The sequence below is a fragment of the Diplotaxodon limnothrissa genome, linkage group LG11 (genome assembly GCF_057381915.1).
Source record: "Diplotaxodon limnothrissa isolate DT_005_m linkage group LG11, D_limnothrissa_male_GT1.1, whole genome shotgun sequence".
Lineage (NCBI taxonomy): Eukaryota > Metazoa > Chordata > Actinopteri > Cichliformes > Cichlidae > Diplotaxodon > Diplotaxodon limnothrissa.
This window is the reverse complement of record NC_140606.1, coordinates 20,779,534-20,796,994: the sequence shown is the minus strand read 5'-3', so window position 1 is coordinate 20,796,994 and position 17,461 is coordinate 20,779,534. Positions and strand designations below refer to the sequence as shown.

General features: G+C 42.3%; 1 protein-coding gene across 1 annotated transcript; it reads left to right on the top strand.

Annotated features, from left to right (window-relative positions):
• The first annotated feature begins 15,803 nt into the window (after nucleotides 1-15,803).
• LOC146622662 (uncharacterized) lies at nucleotides 15,804-16,922 on the top strand. Its single transcript, XM_085364893.1, has one exon. The coding sequence runs from the start codon at nucleotides 15,804-15,806 to the stop codon at nucleotides 16,920-16,922; it is 1,119 nt and encodes a 372-aa protein (XP_085221019.1).
• Nucleotides 16,923-17,461: the final 539 nt, after the last annotated feature.

Below are 17,461 nucleotides of genomic sequence, written 5' to 3'. Positions count from 1 at the left end.
ATACGATAAAATTAGGTAAAATTACAAGATCTGGTTGAGTAAGTCATTTTTAAATTGTTATTTAGTATCATACTGTTATTATGGATATGTAATTAACTGTATAAATTCACAGAGATATCAAGGCAGTGAGATGGTGCAGGATAACTTGAGCCTTTTTTTATGAGGGGTTTGCAAGTTGTGCTGTGTGGGTTCTCTCCAGGTGCCCAGGCTTACTTCCACAGTCCACAGAGATGCATGTTGAACTAGATGATTCTGAGTTGGCTGTAGGTATAAATACAAAATACAGTACCCTGTCCCCCTGCCCATGGATACACTCTAGCCCATTTGTGGATGTAGAAAAGAATGTAAAAACAACCAGAAGCAGTGATTTTGGATTGCTGTGGTAAAGAGGTAAAGTGGGCCGTCCATCAGCTTGAAGGTTGCTGTATAACTGTGTGTGGCTTATAGTAAAAAAGCACTTTGAGTGCTCTGAATAGAGCAGTGTATAAGTACCAGTCCATCTACCATTCCCTACAAGAACAGGAAAAATTACCTAAAGCCTCCAGCATAGATCTAATGGCAGTTTAAGACTCTGATTTGTTGTTCAAATAAGGCTCCAAATAAGTGATTTCTTACCAGATCAAACATTACATTTGGAATAAGTCTGAAGTTAATGCCATCAGATTAAAGTCAAGGCTGCAGCAGCTCTGTGTGAGCTAAATAGAGAGTTAATGGTGCATCTGGTTTTCCTTATTAAGACCAGTAATTGAATCTCTTCATTTTTCATTTTTCTTATGCACAACAATTAAAATTATTTTTGAAAAACATTAAGTCAAAGCCTTGTCATTCCCTGCTGGTGTGATGGTAGAGTACAGGTTACAAAACAGCCTTTGTGCTTGAAAAATGTGGAGCCTTGTTTGCTAGTGAATCAGCTATTGGTACTGAGGCTAGGCAGCAGTTCACTAACACTACCTTCTTCACTAACACTACCTAGTTCACTAAAAGTGCAGAGGAGCACAAGAGCCGGGGGGGGGTTATGGAGCCAGTGAAATTCTGTGATCACCTCTTAGCATTACAGGTGCTTTAATACAGACAAAATAAACTAAATGTATCAGAGGAGGGCAGCTTGGTTGACACTCTACATTTGCTAGTTAATTGGCTTAAAGTACTAATCCCGTGAGTTATGGTTATGAAACCTAATTTATGAATCCTCTCTAATAAGTAAAAAAACAAACCCACTGAATTAAGAAATGATGCGGCTTTAATGACTTAGTTTAACTTTAGCGTTTAGTTTAACAAATAGCCTGAAACCCTTTGTCAGCTTAACAATTACTGAGTGACGACCTTCAGGTGAGGATTCATCTGGAACCGGAAAAACAGCTCTGTTTGAACCTGAGCAGGTCGGCACCCTTCATGCGTCCGTTGCTTTGAAGGGAAGCCAAATGGCTCTGCTCCACAGCACTGATCTCATCCACTCTCCAAACTCTGAATATTAAAACACATAATGCATGCAGTTTCCCCACTCTTGCATTTTTCCCCGTAATTCTTTGTCGTGCACCGGTGCTTAACATGCTGATTTAGATGTGGGGTGTCAGCCAACCTGCCCTCCGGCAGTTTTACCCTCTGCGACCCACTTTATGGAGGCTCCCGCTTCCCCTCTGTCAGACTGATGCCGAGCCGACCACGGAGCAGTCAGGTGGCTTCATGTGCTGAACTGCCAAGCTGAGCCCCCAAATTATTCTCCTCCAAAGTGCTTTTCTGCTCCATTAAAAGAGAAGCACAGAGTCTTAACTTGGAGAATGTCAACTTAAAATTAAAAAACCTGAACTATGAAGGCTATGGTGTTGCCTCGCTTAGTCAATAAATAGTTCATGAGTTATAACACAAGTGTTTACAAGAAGTAAGGAGGTTTTCACTGCTGAGCACAGCAGTCAGCAATCAATACCAATCAGCAGCAGTACAGTTAGGCAAGTTCAGTAAGTTTAATGTACTTTCATAAGAAGTAGTTGTCACACTTTGTTACACGCCCAGCTTTCTAAAGGAAGTGCCTCGAGATTATTGTGTTTTCTTACTTAAAATTCCAGTTTTGTAACAATGATGATTATTTTTTGCCTTGCTTTATTAGCAATAAACAAGTAGCACTGTGAACAATAATGAAGTATACCGAGATTTTAAAGGTACCAGGAAGATAGCACTCCAGTGTCATCGCTACATAGCCCAGAATATAATTGTACTGCTGATATGTTAGACTAGGCAGCCACATAAAAATATATTAAAAATCAAATCAGTATGCAGAAATGTATGATGACTGAATCTGAAGTGACGAAACGGGGTGCGACATCTGCGATGGATTCATCTGTACAAATGAAAGTGAGTGTGTATTTTTATGCGTGTGTGTTTTTCCGAGTGCGTGTGTGTGAAAGTCATGTTGGTATCCAGAGATTTCAGGGTTTTTTGGCTGAATTATAGAGGACGGGAGTTGATGGGACCCCTTGGTGTCAGCGTCACCCAGTCTGTCTTCTGCATTCAGCTCTGCTGCAGAGATGAAAGTCTGAGCTTTGATAAAACAGACTGGCTGAGTGTCAGAGCGAGCACACACACACACACACACACACACACACACACACACACACACACACACACACACACATTTAAATACTATGCTTCTTAGGATATACCATTTTCATTTAACTCACACTTTCCCATTCTGTAAATTTGTCGTGTGCGTGTTTTTGTTATGATTCTAGTAAATGCTCATTATTGACTTGTCTGGCTTCAGGTGTTGTGCCTACATTTTCACTGTTTGCTTCTTAGATTATAAATGTTTCCTACTCCAAATCCCTTTAGTAAAAGAGATCTCAAACTTCCCTCCAGTATGTCAAACTCTGCCTTCATTTTAATTTAATATATTGTCTGAATGCGTCTTGAATCATTGTGATGTTATTGTGCTGACAATATCTGTCCATAGAAGTAAACACACATATAAATGCCTGCGGGTTAGCTCCCACTGCAGTAGGAGTTTCAAGGATAACATTTTGCCATGATGAACCATGTACAGACACACACGTACACACAGACACAAGTACACACACTTTAAGAGTGAAAACAATACAAAGATCACTGTCATGGCTGGTAATGAGACTACCTGATCAAATAAAGTTCGTAATAAATTAAAGGAGGAGCAGCAAGGTAGCTGAAAATCAGGAGGTAATTTCAGCTGTCATCTTTTATGGGGAGAGAGTGAAAAATTACTCACATAAACACTCTGGACTGAATTAAAATCACTGACCAGGGCAGGTAATTTTAAAATCGCCCCACCGCTGTTAGGAAATAAATCCTACTCTAATGGAGCTTAACATGTGAGAATAGACAGCCCAGGAAGCTGTGTATATTGTATCTCTTTGGGTATCTTCCCCTGATTTTAAAAGTGGAGCATGCCTTTCCCTTCACAACAAGCCTCTGCGCGTCCTCCTTCACTGCATCCATAAACTTTCTATGTGGCATTTCTCTTTTCCTCCTACCTGTGAGCTCCATTGTTTCCCTTTTCTGAACATGTCCAAACATCTCAGCTCAACCTGAGCTGTCACCCTGATGTCCTCATTTCTGTCCATCCTGGTCATTCCCAATGAAAATCTTAACATTTTCAACTCTGCCACCTCCAGCTCTGTAGCCTGTCTTTTTCTTTGTGCCATCCCCAAACCATACATCATAGCAGATCTCACTAGCTTGTTGTAAATCTTCCATTTGACTTGCTCATATTCTTCTGGCACTCATCTCCACCCATTCCACAGTGCCTTCACCCTGTCTCGCCCCCTAATGCACTATTCCCATCCACTGATTTGCATGCTTATGCATGCATATTTAAACTCATCTACCTCCACTACCTCTAATTCTTGCATTTTCACCTTTCCACCTGCTTCCTTCTCACTCACACACACACACGTTCTGTCTCGCTACTGGATTTAATTTCTCCACCTATCGATTCCTTCCTCTCTCCAGAGCATACCTCCACCTCTCCAGGGTTTCTTTCACCTCTTCTCTGCTCTCACTACTGTCCACAATGTCATCTGCAAACATCAGATGCCACAGAGACTCCTGTCTGACCTGATCTGTCCACCTCTTCATCACCATTGCAAACAAGAAGGGGCTCAGAGAAGTCCTCTTATGTAATCTCACTGTCATCTTAAACCCATTTGTAACTCCGCACTTCTCACCATGCCCATATGTTTTGCGCCACTCTCATATTCTTCTCTGCCACTCCTGACTTCCTCATGCAAAACCACAGTTCTTCTCTTGGCACCCTATCATATCCTTTCTCTAGTTACACAAAGACACGGTGCAACTCTGTACTTCTCCATCAACACTCTCAAAGCAAACATCGCATCTATGGCTGCTCACAATCAGTGAGCAGCCATACTGCTGCTCACTGATTGTGACCTCTCTCTTAAACTAGTCTCAGCAACTCTTTGCCAAAGCTCATAAGCTTTATTGATCTATAGTTGCTAGAGGTCTAACACTGTGATAAAAGACAGCTGTACAACAAAAAATCCAACAACAGCAGTGTGATGGACAAATGAAGTCCAAGAAAAAGGTAAAGACACACTGAAATCGCCATTGCAATCCAATTGTGTACTGGTAAAAGATATGTGTCCAATAGAAGTGAGTAATGAAGGCTTTGGGGAAATGGTCATCCACAGTCATTGTTCCAAAGTGCCAAAACCTGCATGTATGCAAAGCGTCGAGGGATCTCACAATTAGGAGTTTTATTCACATCCATCATGCAGCTGCACTGAATGACTGAACGAATGAAGACTTTACTTTGCTTCTTGGAGACCCACTAAGATGCAGTATATACAAAAACCTTATTTTTCATCATTTATAAAGATTTATTTATAGTATACTACCACAGCATAAAATTGAAAGCAGTGCCCTATTGATTTCATTTTGTGTAAAATTTTGGTAGAATTTCATTTTATTTATATTTTTCTCAGCAATGCACTGAATTTAGACAATGAAGGAGGACCAATTTTATTTTGATGCAATTTGAACTTTTATTGGACCATTGCAAGACCTTGACTCTTTTCTTCAACCATTCACTTACAGATTTGCAGCTGTGTTTGGGATCATTGTCATATTGTATGACTAAATTTGGGTCAAGTTTTAGCTGTCAGACAGATGGACTCAGATTTGACTCAGTACTTTGGTATTCAGAGGATGTTCATGTTGGCTCAGGTGCCAAAGTCCTGTGGTTGCAAAACAAGTCCAAATCATTATCCCTCCACCAAAGTGCTTGGCAGGTGGCATTGGAAGTTTGTGCTGATATGCTGTGGCTGGTTTTGTGTATGTGTTTGACACATTATGCCCAAACACTCTACTTTTGTCTTGTCTGTCCAAGGGACATTGTCCTAGAAGTCTTGGTTTATTCAACTTCTCCAAACAAGAAAACATTATTCAGTCATTATGTAATTGGACTGTCATGAACTTTAGCATTTAACATGCTATTTAAAACCTTTAAAGCCTTGGGTTTTCTGAGTTTCTCTGAGCACTGCATGGCCTAACCTTAGAATGAATTTGCTGGGACATCCACTCATGGGAAGATTGTACCACTATGTTAATATACATCTCAGCGCTCCAGACTGGCAATCTGCCAAAACTTGTGATTTTCTAGAGGTGGTCACATGTGCTGATAATCAAGTACCCTCTTAATTCCTATGGAAACGCCAAGCGTTTACTTAGTTTTTCATTGAACGCCACACAGTATTTAGAAAACTTTCTTTTTCACGTGACTGTAGTTCTGACCTGTTGTGACCTTCAATGAAAAATGAGTGTAACCTATATGAAGATGAGGCAAACATGTTAAATTGCTGTCAGATTAATGGAAAGGGGTGCAAGTCTCAAAGGGTGTTTTGGATAATGTGTCAATGATAATGTATTTAAGTTTGTGTATGCTTTCAGAGCAGCCTGTGTGTGTTTGTGAGACCTGCAGGGTGTAACATAGATGAAATGTTTCAGGCAAATGTTTGAGGCAGCAAGCCTGAAACATTTGCAAGTGTATTTGTGTACTCTGTGCCAACAGTGATGTACGCGTGGGCGGTTTTTAGCCCCTGTGGCCCGGATAAACGCTTGCAGTCCAGTGCATCACCGTGACAACAGGTATTAGGGTATAATTTAAGCATGAAGCTTAATGGAGCTTGAGTAACTAGGCCCAGAGCTGGTGTCCTGCCTGTCTCTCCCATCATGTCAGCTAGGTCGGTGTACTACGTGGCTCCATCACCCACAAACACCCACAGCATCGTCTTAATGTGAAAGAAACGCCCCTGCTCTTCCACCTGGCTGCCTCAGAACAATAGGGCACATTTAACTCATGCACATTATGAAAATAACACCAGAGAGGGCAATTTTTAATGCGATTATGGTTGTATGATGGTGATGAAGCAGTAAAGTCGTTATAATCTCAGACAAGGACATCCGTGTGGGTTTATGCTTTCATATAAAAAAGACACCAGCTGAAAAAACAATCTGCAAAGTGCTACTTTTTTTTAATTCTCTAAATGCATGCTTTTATTAAAAACACTGGAAAACCTTAAAGCTGTAAGCTAAAACTGATTTTTCAAACAGTGCAAAGAAAAAAAAGCATGAACAAAAACAGAGACAGCTTTTTTTTAGCAGTTAAGGATTCATATAAACTTCACAGAACCACGATTTTTGGGTGGTTTTGAAGAAAAAAAGCCAGAAGTAATAATTTTTGGCCAAAGGGTGGAAGACTAAATTATCAGCAGAGCTACCAGTCTTAGATAGCGTGGTACAGTCATAGCTTGTATAGGCATTTTGTGCAGATACAGAGTTGTAAAAAAAAATTCACAATATTTCAAAAAATCATCATAGACATTTTACTGTTAGACAAAGATAACCCGAGTAAATGCAAAATGTAGTTTTTAAATGATCCACCCATCAATTGTCTTATGCTTATCCAATTCAGGGTCGCGTGGGGGTTGGATCCTATCTCAGCTACTACTGTGCGAGAGGCAGGACAGGTCGCCGATCTTCACAGGACTAACATGGCCTATTTTTTATGGTACTTTTTTTTTTTTAATTATTGTCCATAAAAATCACTTTAGCACTGAAGTATTTCTACAAAAAATTAAGTTCTGCAAATACAGAGTACCTCTGAGAAACATGTTAGTTTCATATAATATTCTCCTCAGCTTTCTTTTTCTATCTGGAGTGATTTTCTGCCAGAGAGCATTTAAAAAAAATCTGAATTCACCCATTTGAAAAGTGTCTCAGTTGTCCATCGTGTTGCATCATCTTCAAAGCTGAGTTTAACAAGGCCGTGTCTTGTTCAACATATTACGGCGTATTAACACATGCGGTGCATTCACTGGTATAAGCTGCGGAGACGGTGAAGGAAGATCAGATGGTGTGATTTTATATTTATAGGCGAATGAGTGTGAATTATTTCTTCTGTTTGATGTGAGAGCTGTGGATGCTGAACAGGAAGTGGACTGTTAAAACAGTTAGTTCTCGAGATTAAACACTTTACTTTCTGTCTGCTTGGTGCATCTATTTTCAGGATACAGAGGAGAGAAGCGGGAAGGAAGGGACGGAGGAATGAGACAATGAGACAAAAGGAAAGGTGCAGTAATAGGAAGCCTGATAAAAAGCAGCAAGGAATGAAAAAGCTTCAGAAGGAAAAGAGAAGAGAAAGGAGGAGAAGAGAAAAAGAAAAGGATGAAGGAGAGATCAAAGACAGGCCAGATGGATTGGGAAGGTTAGATTACAAAAGAGGTGATGACTGGAAGAAGGAGGTGAAAGGGAAAAGCTGGGAGGGGAGAGAAAAAAAAGGCATGGAAATTGAAAGATGGGGAGAGGAGGGTGAGAGGGGAAGAGAGGGAAGAAGGAGGGAGGAGGTGAAGGATTAACAGCCTGTCAGTTGCTCAGCTCTCACATATGTTGGTGATTCACTTTCATACAAAGCACACACTGAAGGGCAGCAGGAAACAGACTGACAGGCTTAAACTCCGTGTGTATGTGTTTATTTGTGGGTGTAGTGGGGGTGGAGGTTTGGGACAGACAATAGACGGAGTTTATGGCTTCACTATATGACCGTTGGAAAAAGTGACAGAGGGATTAAGAGGCTGATGGCTTTGCCCCCAAAACATTGAGACACACACTGTCTGTTGGTTTTTCACACATATGCCCAGATATTCAGATGTCAGCTTGTTTTTTCCCCCCTATTTCCCCTTATTTTTCTTACTTTTGATGATGATCTTGATAATTAATTAGCAAATATTTGCGTGTGTTTTTAAGTAATTTAAGCCATTCAGTAATTTTTCCTAATGACGTGGCTAATTGTTACAAAATTGCCTCAAAAAACTGAATTCATAAATACAGTACATTCATTGTTTGTTTGTGGATATTTCTTCAGAATCAAAATCCTTCATTAATCCCTAAGGAGATGATGTAATTATGTTCTTATTATGTTATGTAATTACTGTTTGTTTTCAGGTTAAAACTCATGCTAATGCCACTAGCTAGCGACATGGTTAATGCTAACAGTATTCATACTGTAGCCCACAAACATTTCAAAATCCTAAGAATGCCCTTTTAAATCTAATGACACATTTCAGTGGAAAAGTACACTCAAATAAAAATACTAAGCTGGTTAACAGGCTGGATGGTGTTGTTATTTGGTCATAGAGTTTAAATAATACCAGATGGCTGTCTGTTTTGATCGGCGTCAACTCTTTCTCCTGTCCTCTGTCGCTCTCCCTCCAATCTTCTTTGCTTCATCTAATAAAGTAGTCCTTTTTCTTTTGGATGGCTGTGTTTCCACAAAGGTTCATATATCTGCCATCCTGGCTAATCAAAGCTATCCGCTGATATCTCCACTTCCAGATATGTTTGCACAAATCCTCATGTACTTCCTCTTTGCAAAAAAAGCAAATCTGAAGATTTAATTTAAATGCTAATGGTGTAATTTTTCTGTGGCTATCACAAACAAACACAGTAGACTTCATAGTAAAAAGAAATGCTATGTTTTTGCTAATGCTATGCTCTTTAACCCTTTAGAGCCGATCGGAGCGGGAACGCTCTGTTTTGCGTAACTATTTTTAAATCCCGGTAGCACTGCAACCACGTAAGCTAGCGCAAAAATTTTTTTTGCATATGAAACCGGAGGAGTTGTACTTACATCTTATGCCAACAGCTTGTCCTAGGTCACGGTTTCCTTCCACATAAAGCTTTGCAAAAACTGCATAAAAAGCGCTTGCAGGAACAAAAACATAATATTCCAGAAACACGCTTTACCGATCCGATCAGCTGTTCATAACACTTCCTACGTTGGAATAGACGTCAGCGCGAACTTTTTCAGCTATTACCTGCCCGAAACCGGAAGTGATGTCATTTTCGCGGAAATGTAGTCTTTTTTGCGATCAGGGCCTCAGGGCCTATACTGCTCTTTTTAAAAGTTATCTTTGACTTTATGACTTTCTGTGTCGTTTCTGGGATGCTTAAGACTCATATTGCACTGCTGGAAATAGTTTATTTTGATGCATATGCTGCTTTTTTGCAAATTTGCATTATAATATTTATTTTCGTTTTTCCTGCAGTGTATAAAAATTGGTGTATTTCAAAAATAAAACTATGAAGACACTCAAAATAAATTTCCTGTGGTGGGAAACTATTTTGTGCAACTTTTTTGTATTTACAGTTTTGAGGGATAAGCCTCTTAAATTTCTCTAACTACAAATATATGTTAAAAAATCAAAAACGATTTTCAATTTTTTTGTAGTTTATTGCACTTTTTTGCAATTTATGTAATTACTATGCACTTAATGAATACATATTATTAAAATCTGGGCTATAATGGTTGTATTGATGTATAGCAACTTGAAATGCTCCCAAAAATGGCTCCACAGCATGTAAAAATACAATATAAGCTCTGGCGGACTTGGTTCTATGGTAGGTCTTAAAGGGTTAAAGTTTGTTTCTTTTGTGGCACATGGGTACTGAGAAGCACTGCTTTTTAACATTGTCTGTTTCCACTATATAGACAAAAATCTCTTAAAGAGAACCTTGTTAATGGGTTATATATCCAACAGGATCATGTATATCTGAAATAGCCTATAACTTGTGTCCTGCCACTGCTAGACCACCATTGTAAAAATTGTTACTTCTAGATATCTTCTGAACATGTCATTTGAAAATATAACTGAGAAAGCCATAGGTAGGTATGCAACACATTACCTACTCACTCCACAAGAACTCTACGGTAGTCCAATGCTAAATTCTGACAGCAATAAAATGGTGGGAAGTGACAAAACTGCTCTTTGCACAAGTCACATTAAAAGCTAGAGAGGACAGCTACACAGGCACACATATGTAAAGTCTCTTATAACATAAGCATACACCATTAATTTCACACTATAGATGTGTGACGCTATGAAAAAGTGAAACCAACAGCTCTCCATTTAATCCCTTTATGTTATGTGATTGAAGTTCCTATTTTAACAGCCTTGGGTTGGGAACATCAAACACATTTATCGCTAAACTCACAACAACCAATTTCCACTAAACTCAAAAGCATAATTGTGTGATCACTCTTATTGTCCACAGGCACACGAGGTGCTTTTAAATTCAGCCCCCTAATACCCACCCACCTCTCTGTAATGGCAAAACTAAACACTCCAAACACAGCAGCCATAAAGCAGGAACATTAATCCTTCTCCGGTTTGTTGGGAGTTATTGACGGAAAAGCGCTCACGTTTGATTGTTCAGGCTTTTAACGTGAATGTCTGAGGTTCTTTCGGACATAACAGGCTATCATTTTTATTACAAGGGATAATAAAAACCCTCCGCAGCTGCACTGTTCAGTGACAGAGTGGAAACATAATAAGCTACAAGAGAGTGGAAAGAGTGAAGCTGCAATTTCTGTATTTTTCTTTTTCATTCAGCCATTTAACCCATTGAGGATTTAATGATCCCCGAGTCCCAGAAAGGTGTTAAAACCTCCACTTTGTATCCCTAAAGTCACTGCTGTAATAGCCACATTCCTTTTCCACACTGCATCATGTTTTTTGCAGATTTTATTTGTTTGACCACAGTAATTTGTGAAAGTGTTGTAAAGAAGACTTAAGGGCACACAAAGCCAACATTTGTAACTTAAGATTGAAGGTAACTCTATCCAGATCTGTATGTGAGTGTTAGTGTGGGAGCTATGTGCTTTTTTTAAGCCGGCCATACAAAAGTCGATGTTTAAGTGTAAGCTGAGGAAAGCCAAGACAAACAGCAGAGTGTCACAGATGGATTATCTCCTGGGTGGGCCCACATTTATTAGTTGTGCGGCGTTCATGCTGTCCTGCATTTAAAGCTTCACTAATCAATATCTTTTCACATTAACAGTGGATCAAATAACTCTGCACTGATGGGCAAAAAATAAGGGATGGAATTTAGGTTACCAGCAAATCTTCAAATGTATTACAATGTACAGTACTTTGAAACAATCAGCACAAATTCATCAGTGTGTTTTTATGAAAGAATGAGAATAAAAAAGCACAACTAAAATGTAACTAGTTGCTGGTAATAAAATGCGCTTGATTAATTGATCATCGGCACGTGTGAGCACCTCTATTAAAGCAGAGGTTTGGGCACTTTGCTGGTTTTGATCATTCATTTGTGTCATCTCAGACTCTATCCGATTGTTCAGTCTGACGTCACTAGCCGTGTCTGGGTCTAAACTCCGCTGCAGGTCCATATATCAAACGATCACTATGGCATTACTGAGAGTTGAAAAACTGTCTGAAGTCTTTCATCTTTAATAAAATGATCAGCGTTCTGCTCTACCAGGTGTAACAACTGAGTTTAACATCCAGGCATCCATGAAAACGGAATTTATGACATTTAACGGAGTTAGAAGTTAGCAGGGAGTTAGCTCGCTAGCTTCTATCTAAATACAATATCCGGTTGTTCAGTGATGACGCGACGAATCCTACTTCCGGGTCTAAAGTAGTCTGCGTTTAATATGGCTTTTGTGTTGTTAACATGTTTAATGTTATGTATTTTCTTCTATTTGATCTCAAAAAGCTCCTAAAACAGTCAGCGACCACTGTTGACCTCCCTCGGCTTTTATTACCGCTAATCATTTATTTAAGCTCAGTTTTTAAAACCTTACGATGTAACTACAGCCCAGCCCATGCAGCAGTATATGAATGACTAACCTCATATTGTGGATGGATTATCGCAGTTGTTCTCCTGGCTGAAGTTTGGTCCTTTTACAGCATCCTGCCATGCGATTACATTTGTTCCTGACCACCGAGAACACTCACATTAACTTTTATCGAGTGGAAAAAAAGTTAGCTTGTTTATATTATGCTAACATAGCTGTGTCGCTAGCGGTCACGTAGCACATCATTATATACCAGCTAGCCCAAATTCAGTAACCCTACAAACGTCACTGCTGTTTAGTTTTCTGTCTTCATTTATGCTGGAAGTGATAGCAGAGCTGTACGTTTTAATTTGTTTCCAAAACCCCGCAGTCAGGACATGCTATATTGTATTTAGATAGAAGCTAGCGAGCTAACTCCCTGCTAACTTCTAACTCCGTTAAATGTCATAAATTCCGTTTTCATGGATGCCTGGATGTTAAACTCAATTGTTACACCTGGTAGAGGAGAAGGCTGATCATTTTATTAAAGATGAAATGGGCTGGGCTGTAGTTACATCCTAAGGTTTCAAAAACTGAGCTTAAATAAATGATTAGCGGTAATAAAAGCCGAGGGAGGTCAACAGTGATCACTGACTGTTTTAGGAGCTTTTTGAGATTAAATAGAAGAAAATACATAACATTAAACATGTTAACAACACAAAAGCCATATTAAACGCAGACTACTTTAGGCCCGGAAGTAGGATTCGTCGCGTCATCACTGAACAACCGGATAGGCCTCAGTTTCCAGGTTAAATGCTGAAGTTCATGACAGATCAATTAGAAAAATGCTGAATATGTACGGCTTGTTTGGAAGGGTTGTCATTAAGTTTCAACGTTTCTCTTACAATGTCTTTTGGCTAAACTAAACTAAAGTAAAGATGGGTGGACATAATGTATTGTACTACATTTGGCCCCAGCCAAACACAGCATATCAGCACAAGTATCTCATACCAAATGTCAAGCAAAGTGTTGGATGGGTGAGGATTTTTGCTTGTTCTACAGCCATGGGACCTAGGCACCTTGCAGTCTTTGAGTCGACCATGAACTCCTCTGTGTACCAAAATATTCTAGTGTTAAATGTTAGGACATCTGTCTGACAGCTCAAGATTTGCCAAAATTCGTTATTGCAAGAGGGCAATGTTACAATGTCCCAGTCGAGAAAGCTGTGTATATATAAAGGCCTGCAAAACTCAAATAACTGCAGCAACTTCGTAAAGAATGAGCCGAAATTCCTCTACGATGATGAGAGACTGATAAAAATTATTATTTCAAGTTATTGCTGCTGTATGTCTCTGCTATACGTGGATCTATACTGAATCACGGCATTAGTTTAGTTCTTTTCCAAATAAATGACATTGTGTCAGCTGTTATGCTTAGTCTGAGCTTGTATTTAAATAGTTTTAGAACCTTTGTAAGGACCAGATGACTTTTATGGTCCTGATACCAAAAACCTTATAATTGAAGGAGAGTGTGCTTGCTTTTTCACATGACTGTATATAAAAGGCAGGCTCATGTTGACACCTTCATCTTAGCAACCCTGGATCTTGTCTAGCCTATGCAATTATAAGGATGTATACCTCCTCTGTGGCTTAGCAAGCTAATACAATCTAGTCACCATAAAGTTTTTTTTCACAGCTTATATGGAGAGGAAGAATGATTGGAGTGAGTGAGTACTGTATCAACATAGACTCAATAAATATCAGTTCTGAAGGCGATTAGATGAGGAGGCAGAAAGACAGAAAGAAAAAGTTGGTTTTGCATCTGCTCATGCGGAGTTTTAATAGTTTGACTTCCTTCTCAGAGGTCACAGACTTCTGCATCTGAGCTGATCAAGGGCAGATGGTGAAGAATTGATGGTCTTAGTAGTGACACTATACGTCGACAACAGAAATGTTTTATAGCTCAGCAGTCCTCAAGGATGAAAATATTTCATGCCAGGACTGTAGGACTACTGTGGCTAATGGCCGAGGTCTGCAGCTGTCCTTACATCAAGAAGAACAGGAATACACGTCAATACAGAGCATTTAACGTCCATAAATACATTTGTTGATATCATATAAAGCGCCTTGAGGCAACTGTTGTTGTGATTTGGCACTATATAAATAAAATTGAATTGAATTGAATTATGGAGGTCCAGGTAGTGTCTAAAAATAAGATATCTAACATGGCCTGAGCTTATGAATGACAGCTTGTGAACAGTATTTGTTCTATGAATTGGTAAACCCCTTTTTCATTTGGTCATTTCAGTTTTTCCATTAGTGCATGCTCTGCTTATTCTGTCCACACTGATGGTCACTATTTTCCCAACATTTAAGGTCCTGAAACACACAATAGAATTTTTTTAACTGTATTGATCTGTTTAAAAATGTAACGTAAAGAATAGTTAATGGCTCATTTGGTGAAAAGTACAAGAAACAAGTTCATTTGACTTGCAGCTTTGTTCGTTTCTGAATTCTTCACAATTTTGCTTGCTCCTTGTAATTCTTTTTACAAGAAACTGTGTAATTAGTTGAAAGCAGCTCTAGTGTATGAATACAAAGTAGGAGAAGACAGATGGAGCTAAACTAGTTTCCGTGGCTAAAGGTTAGAAAGAGAAACCTGGAGAAATTAGCTTTTCTCCTGACAGCAGTGACATGCCCCTTTCCCTCATTTCCTTACCAGTTCTGCTGCTTGCGCTCCATCACGTTGTCACGCTCGGCCCTCATCTCTTGGCCTCGGCCCCCTTGGCCCTCCACTGAACCGAGCGGCAGGCTCATTACAGTGGCAGGGCCTCAGAGGATGGAGAGTTGATGTTTAGCAGCTGAATCACCTCCCACCGCCTGCCGTTGGTTTCAGTCTGTCGAGGCGGAGAACATCATTCATCAAGAGCCGTCAGGCCGTCAGTCACAGCGGCCGCCGGGAGCAGGAGGCCACGGTCATTAAGCTTCCTGCGGGCTCTGCAGCTCCACATGGTGCTGAGCGCTGCTGAAAACTGGGTCTGAGGGTAAAAAGCTGATTATTGAGAGAAATCTGACAAATAGCAGAGCGGAACTGTACAAGCATAAATATACAGAGTTTACCATCAAAACACTCCACATTGTACTGATTCATTCTCACCGGGTGTTCTTTCTGAGGTAAGTATTCACAGCTTTTACCTAAATACAATGCCGCACTGCAAAAAATAATTGCTTATCACTAAAAATGCACATATCGAATAAAAGACCTGTATTTAAAGTTTCACTTGTATAACACATTTCAAGATAAAAAAACTTAAAAGCGGTCACCTCCTGTACAGATGTTGTTGTTACTCATGTGTAAACTGTCACGGACCCGGTTCCGGGGACTCGGGGTTCGTGAACAGTGTGGACCTTTATTGTTATTAGTGTATTGGATGTATGTTTGCTGCACTGTGTTCTTGTGTTCAATGCTGGTGTGTGTATGTGTGTGAGGCTGGAGGATGAAGGACAGCCACCTGCAGGCCTGCAGGCGGGAGGAGCCCGCGTCGCCAGCTGTGGAGCTCAGCATGCCCGAGCAGGAGCAGCTCAGCGAGCCGGAGCAGCTCAGCGAGCCGGAGCAGCTCAGCGAGCCGGAGGAGCTCAGCGAGCGGGAGGAGCCCGCGTCGCCAGCTGTGGAGCTCAGCATGCCCGAGCAGGAGCAGCTCAGCGAGCCGGAGCAGCTCAGCGAGCCGGAGGAGCTCAGCGAGCCGGAGGAGCTCAGCGAGCGGGAGGAGCCCGCGTCGCCAGCTGTGGAGCTCAGCGAGCAGGAGCAGCTCAGCGAGCCGGAGGAGCACTGTGAGCCGGAGGAGCTCAGCGGGCTAATGCCGGAGGAGCTCAGCGAGCCGGAGGAGCACTGTGAGCCGGAGGAGCTCAGCGGGCTAATGCTGGAGGAGCTCAGCGAACTATTGCCGGAGGAGCTCGGCGAGCCGGAGGAGCACTGTGAGCCGGAGGAGCTCAGCGGGCTAATGCTGGAGGAGCTCAGCGAGCTATTGCCGGAGGAGCTCGGCGAGCCGGAGGAGCACTGTGAGCCGGAGCAGCCCAGCGAGCTAATGCCGGAGGAGCTCGGCGAGCCGGAGGAGCACTGTGAGCCGGAGCAGCCCAGCGAGCCACCCACTGAGAAGCCCGCACCGCTGCTGGCGGACCTCAACGAGCCGGAGGGACCGGCGTTGCCAGCAGAGGAGCTCAGCGAGCTTGGTGAGCCCGCGCTGCCACCGGAGGAGCTCGGAGGTCCGGAGGGATCCGCTGAGCCAGAGCTGGAGGTCTGCGTGCCGGAGGGGCCGCCACGTCCTGCAGCCCGGCCGCCACGTCGGGAATCGTGGGTGGTGCTGAGGCGGGAGCAGCAACGCCGTTGCCACCGGACCCGTGGCAGGCCGCCGGAGGAGCAGCGCCGCCGCCACCGGACCCGTGGCAGGCCACCAGAACCGTTCCGCCGCCACCGGACCCGTGGCAGGCCGCCGGAGGAGCAGCGCCGCCACCACCGGATCCGTGGCAGGCCGCCTGAAGCGTTCTGCTTCCATCACGGGGTTAGAGGTAGGCCACCTGAACTTTTTTTGCCGTTTTGCCGTCCTGCAGATCGGCCGCCAGAACTGTTTGCTGCCACTGGACCGGGGGATTGGACTGTTGACCTGTGTTTTTCTTTTGTTGCTTTGTGGTGGCTGTTTAGCGGAGTGGTTTTGGGGCCCTCCGTCCTGGACCCCCCGCCACCCGCCCTGGGTTGGTTGTTCTGTGGTTTTGTTTTGGGGTCGTCGGGAGTCGACCCTTAGAGGGGGGGTACTGTCACGGACCCGGTTCCGGGGACTCGGGGTTCGTGAACAGTGTGGACCTTTATTGTTATTAGTGTATTGGATGTATGTTTGCTGCACTGTGTTCTTGTGTTCAATGCTGGTGTGTGTATGTATGTGAGGCTGGAGGATGAAGGACAGCCACCTGCAGGCCTGATGGGTGTGGCCCTGCCAGCTGCTGGTCACGCCTAGCTTACCACACACCTGCTTCTGATCAGGATCGTCGGGGGAGCTACTTAACAGAGCGATGGAGCTTCCTCCGGCGCAGGATCGTTGAGTTAGACTCCATGTCAGTGTTTCTAGTGTTGTTAAAGTGTATGCCTGCCGGAGTTGGTGCCATAACGGCTGTGTCTGTGTTTTTCCCCAGGAGGACAGTGGAACACAGGACTGCAAGACACACGGGGTGTGTGAAGGCACAGGGGCAGAGAGCACGGGATACCAGCACTTGGGAGAAGACACGTCACGGGAGTCGAGGGAGCACTTTTGGAGATTTAATGTGTGGTGTACATTTACCTCACTGT